General features: G+C 47.7%; 1 protein-coding gene across 1 annotated transcript; it reads left to right on the plus strand.

Annotated features, from left to right (window-relative positions):
* Positions 1-1,759: 1,759 nt before the first annotated feature.
* On the plus strand, positions 1,760-4,151 carry LOC109420684 (lamin Dm0). The gene is made up of 2 exons (XM_019695116.3): positions 1,760-2,121; positions 2,192-4,151. Exon 2 carries the CDS (start codon positions 2,289-2,291, stop codon positions 3,969-3,971), a length of 1,683 nt encoding a protein of 560 aa, XP_019550661.3. The 5' UTR covers positions 1,760-2,121; positions 2,192-2,288; the 3' UTR covers positions 3,972-4,151.
* The last annotated feature ends 4,207 nt before the right edge of the window (positions 4,152-8,358 follow it).

An 8,358-nucleotide genomic window follows, 5' to 3' on the forward strand; every position in this document is an offset into this window, starting at 1 on the left:
TCGGGTTATACGTCATCAATTACGAACAAAGCTCCAACCGTTCAACAATTGGCGAGAACCGTCCAACATTAGGATGAGCTAGCTTAAGGAAGCGTTCAACATTTGGGTTACATACTTCCCATACAAATGTTCTATTTTCTCTTAGAAAATGGAATTTAAGGGAATACAAATTCGATGGGTAGTATAAGGGATAAGTAGATCTAGACGTTCACTGGATATTTTTCAACTTAAGTGGAATTATGCACGGAAAAACAAACGAAAACCAAAATGCCGGTACTAACCGTTCAACAATTGGCGAATTACCCTATATATCTTATCCAACGTGTACGAGCGATTTTTATATCAAAATTGATGGATTTCGACACTTTTAGAGCTTACCACTGCAGGAGTAGCTTCTTATGGAATTCGGCTGTTTACTGGCAGATGTGAGAGGACAACACTATCGTTGCATTAAAGTACATTTTATTTTTAGATTGAACTCTTGTAAATGACTTTTTATCTCAGAAAACAAATGAGGGGCCCAGAATCAAAGGGGTGTAAGTGACCATTTTGTCGATTTTGAGTTGAGCATATCATAAAATTCTTCAGATTTCAAGCTTTTAGGAACTTTTTTAAGATTGTTTCTACGATGATTGGAAAAATTACAATAAATCAGAGAAAATAGGGTTCATTTTGAAGCTCCATACATTTTGTATGGGATGAAAAATTGGTCAAAAACTTTAAACCTCATTTACTCGAAATTGGGTTTTTGTCACTTACACCCCTTTGCTTCTAACCCCCTCAAATAGGATCATGCTACAAAAATGAATTTCGTGCCGAAATATATGTTTTGAGCAAGATATTCGACTTTAAACATCAAAGTGATCCGTAACTGTGTGTGATCCATAACTGTGTAGGGACGGTATTTGTATCTATCAACCACCAAGTACATAGGAAATTTCGTGGGAAACTCTTTATGTTTTTTTATTCAGAAATTATTCCTTTGATTCTACCAAGGTTCGATAATAAATTGGTGAAAGTTTATTACACTCAAGTGGCCATGTAATATCCGGAACCATTCCAGAGATATTACGGATTGTACTGTGGTCAGGGGGTGGGGGAGGGTTTTTTTTGCCAAATGACTAAAAGTGATTATTTCGTGTGCTATTTTGTTAAGGAGGCCCCCGCGGAACCTGTTCCAGGTGTTCCGGAGCGGCCATATCAGTTATTACATGCTTTAGTCATTTTTTTCTGCCCCATTCTCTCGGAATCATGAAGATTGTTACGTCGCACGGCATGTTCTGGTTGCAAACCACAAATGTTCCCGGTGATAACCCCGTGGAACTTGTGGAAGATGTTCCGGGGTGCCATTATTAGTTGATACAGACTTCAGTCTATCGGTTCCGATTCAGTCATTCGAAATCATGATTGATATATCGCACGGCATGTTTAAGTTGAAAACCTAAAGTGTCCCCAATGAGGCCCTGCGGAACCTGTCACGGGGATCTGGATGGGTCAACTTATTCAAATTTGATTATCGCAGTTGTGTTTCACTGTTCACAACAAAAATCGATGGTTCAAACAGAATAACAAACAAAATAATCCCTTTTTATCCATTTTGGCAACCCCCTGACCCCAACACTATCCGGAATATCCCCGGAATGGTTCCGGATAATGGATGGCCACTCGAGTATAATAAACTAGCACCAATTTATGATCGATTGAGGGCGGCTTCAAATAAATCGGATGAAAATTGACGAAATGCCAGCATTTTGAAAATGAGTTGTCGGAGGTCGGGTACGTGAAGGTTAACATAGGAATCACTCTTTATTTTGGGACATCAAAGGGTTTATTATAGCACTTTAAACGGTAGCGAGACCACAGTTCACTGTTGAACATCACTTGATTCAATTGTATAATTTTCACAACATTTTACCACCCAACCTATTTCATCTCAACAATGCAGTAGAGCGCGCTTCTTCAGTGCATGATTAGCCATGAGAGAGCCAACTGTACAAGTTATACAAAGTGTGTGAATGTGGTGATTATTATTGGATAATTAGAATTCAACAGCTCATAACGATTCACGAGTCACGAGTAATTAGCATCAACGATATCGTTGCCGATTCCCGTTGACTACTGGTAAGTAAATGGAACAAAATTCCAGAAAATCAGCACTCGCTTCGACTAACGAACAATGGCTTCCTTTCAGTTGAACAATACCGTCCCATTATCCCATATAGGTTTGGTGCACGTGATCGTTCCCATCAGCTCCAAACAGTTTTGGCGCCTGATCGCTCCCCGCCACCATGTCGGGAAAATCGAAAAAGTCCACGGCCAAACCGACCTCTACGTCCGGTGCCCAGTCGGTGTCCTCGTCGGCTTCCACAGTGTCCAGCATGACCGAGTCTTCGGAAACCGCCCTCAGTCCATCGCGCCGAAGTCGATTGCACGAGAAAAACAGCCTCATGAATCTTAACGACCGTCTCGCGTGCTACATTGAACGTGTTCGCTTTTTGGAACAAGAAAACTCGAAACTGTCGCTGGAGTTGTCCTCCTGTCAGGAAACGGCCCATCGCGAGGTGGCCAATCTGAAGGCGATCTACGAGAACGAACTGGCCGATGCGAGGAAACTGCTCGACGAGACTGCCCGCGATAAGGCCAAGGTGGAGATAGATTCCAAGCGGTACTGGGAGGAAAACGATGTGCTGAGGATCAAATTGAACAAGAAGATCAAGGAACTGACCGAGGTGGACAAAGATGCCCGAGCGAATGAGGCCAGATGTATCGAGCTAACGGCCAACTACAACAGCGTTTGCTCGGAGAAGAAGAAACTCCAGGAAGAACTGCGTGAGGCTGATATGGAAGCAGCGAAGTTGCGGAAATCGTTCGAAGCCATGCGGAAAGATCTTGAGCACGAGACGCTGATCCGGGTGGATCTGGAGAACAACATCCAGAGTCTTCGAGAGGAGCTCACGTTCAAAGATCAAGTTCACAGCCAGGAACTTTCGGAAAGTAAAATGCGGCGACAGACCGAAATCAGCGAAATCGATGGATATCTCATGGATCAGTACGAAACGAAGATGCAGCAGACTCTCCAGGAGCTTCGTGATCAGTACGAAACTCAGATGAACATGAACCGTGATGAGATGTCCGAGCTGTACGAAGCTCGGATTCAGAACTTGGAAAGCCGACTCGCGCAGGAGCGCGTTCAACACGAAGAGGAACGGTTGAAGCTCGAAAAAGAGCTCAACCGGTTGCGGGACGAGATGTCTGTCCAGCTCAAAGAATACCAAGATCTTATGGACATTAAGATCTCGTTGGATATGGAAATTGCCGCTTACGATCGGCTGCTTTCCTCGGAGGAAACCCGCCTCAACATCACTCCAAGCGTGACGAGCACTACGTCCGCCGGGTTGAGCACTTCCTCTCGTCTGTTCCGCACCCCATCATACAAGCGAAAACGCAACGCCTTGGACGATTCGGTGGACTATTCCGTGACCTCGTCCGCCAAGGGAGACCTTGAGATATCCGAGTGCGATCCGGACGGAAAGTTCGTCAAAGTGCACAACAAATCCGATCAAACCCAGAAGCTCGAAGGATGGCAGATTGTCCGTAAAACCGAAGCAACCGAAGTGACCTACAAATTCTCCAAGGGAGCTAAACTTGAGGGAGGCGCAACGGTCACCGTTTGGTCGGCCTCATCCAACCAGAAAGCCGATCCGCCGGGGAGTTTGCTCATGAAGGGTCAATCGTGGGCAACGGGAGACAACGTCAGCACGCGGTTGATCAACCAGGATGGTGAAGAGGTGGCCCATGCTGAGCGGATCAAAATGAAGTCGATGGGCGGCTCGGCAGGGCCCAAGGATAAGTTCTTCCTGGACGAGGGAGGCGCCCGGCTAGGAGTCAGCCGAACCGGTGGGGTACGATCACCGGGAACATCGAGACGCGGTTCAGGTGATAAAAACGACGAGCAGTGTGTAGTAATGTAAGCGCAAAATTTGGGTGGTGTTTATCGTAAAGATTAAACTTGTATTTTTTTTTCTGCATTTTTGCAAAGTAAATGTAAAAGTAAAATGGTTTAGATTGCAGGGAAACAGATTTTGTATGTATTTTTGTAAGTTTGGAAAAGATTTGAAATAAAATTGCATAATTTTATAGTCAGTACATAACCAGATTCTATGACACTTGCTGAGTTTAAGTGCTCCACTATAGCATTATGATGACAAAGAGAGTGACTTTGGTATTTTCGGCAGTTTTGTCGGCAGTCGTGATGGGTTTTTTGCCGGTCTCGGAAGCCTGTTTCCGAGACAAAATTTCACTACTTACTTTCAGTTCTGAACACCCATTGTGGTGCAGAGGGCCAAATTAAAAGATCTCCATCCTGGGCGATTGCCCGTCATCGCCTTAACCTGTGGCCAGGTCAAATTCCTGACGACTTGCTTTATTTTGTGGTTGAGGCTACACCGCCATGAGCCTCTGGGTCTGCCTCTGTTGCGATGTCCTGCTGGGTTCCAATCTAACGCTTGTTTGCAGATTTCGTTTCCGTCCCTGCATAGAGTGTAGCCGACCCACCACCACTTTCGCTTCCGCATTTCTGTCGCTATCGGATTTCGATTACATCGTCGATGAAGCTCCACCTTGTAGATCTAATTGTGATGCCACTATTAATGAATTTCATACCGCGGACATCTATTGATGAAGACCTGCACTGCCCTCGGACGCATAAATGTCACATATTACAATAGAAAAACATGAGAAAAGCTTTAAAATAAACTGATTGACTTTAACCCAATTCAACTATCGAAATGCATAGTAATTCATATGTTGATAGAATATTAAAAAAAAAACGTATAAAAATATAACGTTTGACATAAAAACCTTACATACATTTATTTGTTCAACATCATTAAGACAAGACATAATCAACAATAGTACGCCACAATACTCGGTTTGTGGCTGCCGCTCTCCATCCTCGGTCGCGCCCAATGCTCGCCAAGTCACGCTCCACCTGGTCCACCCATCGTGCTCTCTGCGCTCAACGCCTTCTTGTGCCAACCGCATCCGTTGCAAACACCAGCTTTGCAGGGTTGTTGTCCGGCATTCTTGCAACATGCCCTGCCCACCGTATCCTTCCGGCTTTGGCCACCTTCTGGATGCTGGGTTCGCCGTAAAGTGCAGCGAGCTCGTGGTTCATCCTTCTCCGCCACACACCGTTCACCTGCACACCGCCGAAGATCGTCCTTAGCACGCGTCGCTCGAAAACTCCGAGTGCTTGTAGGTCCTCCTCGAGCATGGTCCATGTCTCGTGCCCGTAGAGGATTACCGGTCTTATTAGCGTTTTGTACATGGTGCATTTGGTGCGTGGGTGAATCTTTTTCGACCGCAGTTTCTTCTGGAGCCCGTAGTAGGCCCGACTTCCGCTGATGATGCGCCTCCGAATTCCACGGCTCACGTTGTTGTCAGCCGTCAGTAAGGATCCGAGGTAGACGAATTCCTCCACCACCTCGAAAGTATCCCCGTCTATCGTAACATTACTACCCAGACGGATCCGGTCGTGTTCGGTTCCGCCTACCAGCATGTACTTTGTTTTTGAGGCATTCACCACCAGTCCGACCTTTGCTGCTTCGCGTTTCAGGCGGGTGTACAGCTCTGCCATCGTTGCAAATGTTCTGGCAATAATGTCTAAGTCGTCCGCAAAGCACACAAATTGACTGGATTTTGTGAAAATCGTTCTCCGGCTGTTGAGTTCGGAACGTCGAATCACACCTTCCAGAGCGATGTAGAAGAGTAGGCATGAGAGTCCGTCACCTTGTCGCAGTCCCCGGTGAGATTCGAATGAACTGGATAGTTCACCCGAAACCCTTACGCAGTTTTGCACACCGTCCATCGTTGCTTTAAACAGTCTAGTCAGCTTCCCAGGAAAACCGTTTTCGTCCATGATTCCATGAGCTCTGCGCGGTCGATACTGTCGTATGCCGCTCTGAAGTCGATGAACAGGTGATGCGTTGGGATAGCACTTTGTAGGGAAGATGATCTGGGATAGCACTTTGTAGGCAGCATTCAAAATAGTGATCGCCCTGAAGTTCTTACATTCCAAATGGTCGCCTTTCTTGTGAATGGGGCAGATTACCCCTTCCTTCCACTTCTCCGGTAGCTGTTCGGTTTCCCAGATCCTGACTATTAGCCGATGCAGACAGGTGGCCAACTTTTCTGGGCCCATCTTGATGAGTTCAGCTGCGATACCATCCTTACCAGCTGCTTTGTTGGTTTTGAGCTGGTGAATGGCATCCTTAACTTCCCTCAGCGTGGGAGTTGGTTCATTTCCGTCCTCCGCTGCACTGGCGTCGTCGTTCCTTCCGTTGCCATGGGCTCCCGTGCCTACGTTCTCCACGCCATTTAGGTGCTGATCGAAGTGCTGTGTCCACCTTTCGATCACCTCACGTCCGTCCGTCAAGAGGCCTCCGTCTTTATCCCTGCATATTTCGGCTCGCGGCACGAAGCCGTTGCGGGATGCGTTGAGCTTCTGATAGAACTTCCGTGTCTCTTGGGAACGGCACAGCAGTTCCATTTCTTCACACTCCGCTTCTTCCAGGCGGCGCTTTTTCTCCCGAAAGAGGCGGGTCTGCTGTTTCCGCTTCTGTTTGTAACGTTCCACGTTCTGTCGAGTCCCTTGCTGCAGCATTACCGCCCTCGCTGCGTTCTTCTCCTCCAAAACCGTTCTGCACTCTTCGTCGAACCATTCGTTCCGTCGATTCATTTCCACGTACCCGATGGTGCTCTCGGCTGCGTCGTTGATGGCTGCTTTCACTATACTCCAGCAGTCCTCTAGAGGGGCCTCATCGGGCTCACCCTCGTCTGGCAACGCGGCTTCGAGACTCTGCGCGTATGCTGAGGCGACATCCGGTTGCTTCAGTCGCTCTAGGTTGTACCGTGGCGGTCGCCGGTACCGCACATTGTTGATGACGGAGAGTTTTGGGCGCAGTTTGACCATCACCAGATAGTGGTCGGAGTCGATGTTGGCGCCACGATAGGTCCTGACGTCGATAATGTCGGAGAAGTGTCGTCCGTCAATCAGAACGTGGTCGATTTGAGATTCCGTCTGCTGTGGTGATCTCCAGGTGTAACGATAAGGGAGGCTGTGTTTGAAAAAGGTGCTACGTATGGCCATATTTTTGGAGGCGGCGAAATCAATGAGTCGTATGCCGTTTTCGTTCGTTTGCTGGTGGGCGCTGAACTTACCAATCGTCGGTCTGAATTCCTCCTCCTGGCCTACCTGAGCGTTCAAATCTCCTATGATGATCTTGACGTCGTGGCTTGGGCAGCGGTCGTACTCGCGTTCGAGCTGCGCGTATAATGCGTCCTTGTCATCGTCATCATCAGTACTTCCGGAGTGTGGGCTGTGCACGTTTATTATGCTGAAGTTGAAGAATCGACCCTTGATCCTCAACCTGCACATTCTTTCGTCGATCGGCCACCAACCGATCACGCGCCTCTGCATATCACCCATCACGATGAAAGCTGTTCCCAGCTCGCGTGTGTTGCCGCAGCTCTGGTAGATGGTATGATTAGCTCTAAACGTTCGCACCATGGATCATGTCCAACACACCTCCTGCAGCGCTACGATGCCGAACCCGCGGTCCTTCAGTAGATCGGCGAGTATGCGGGTGCTCCCAATGAAGTTGAGAGATCGGCAGTTCCACGTACCGAGTTTCCAATCGCAAGTCCTTTTTGTTCGCTGGGGTCGTTGCCGTTGGTCTCGGTTCGTATTATTCTGTTGCTGATTTTCCGTTACATTGGTTTTTTACGGCTGGCTCGTAGGGCCTGACACCAACCCCCTACTTTCCGGAGGACCATAGTGCACAGTTGAGCTTAGAGTCCTTCCCTGGCACTCGGACGTAGATCAGCCGCCCCTAACATGGGGATCAGACGCTGTTGTGAGCCGCTCCTCCTGGAGAACAGACGCTCAGGTTTGCCGAAGCAAACCCCCCCTTCCCTGTCAGCCTACGACCAAAGTTCCCACCGGGGTTGGTTACCCGATCTTCCCTAAGGTTGCTCATAGTTTCCGGCCGGTACCGCGTGGAGGTAGGGATAGGATTTGCTGGGCAGAGGCTAGTGGATCACAATGGGATCTGAATTGCGCAGCATACCCAGCCTTTACCGTGCCGACATAAAAACCTTAAAAATGATGAAATATAACATGTGACATTTATGCGTCAGGCGGCAGTGCTTCTCCACTACTGATACACACCAAGTTTCACTGGCGTACAACAGCACAGATTTCACATTCGAGTAAAAAATTCGGATTTTGGTGGTTATTTACCAAAATTATCGATGTTTTATCGTGAAAACCTTGTTTTTTCGCTTAATTGTTCATCC

Source organism: Aedes albopictus, chromosome 2, assembly GCF_035046485.1.
Source record: "Aedes albopictus strain Foshan chromosome 2, AalbF5, whole genome shotgun sequence".
Lineage (NCBI taxonomy): Eukaryota > Metazoa > Arthropoda > Insecta > Diptera > Culicidae > Aedes > Aedes albopictus.

Bases quoted from the DNA above. Each gene is read 5' to 3' on its own strand.
- LOC109420684 (XM_019695116.3), top strand. From the start codon at position 2,289: ATGTCGGGAAAATCGAAAAAGTCCACGGCCAAACCGACCTCTACGTCC.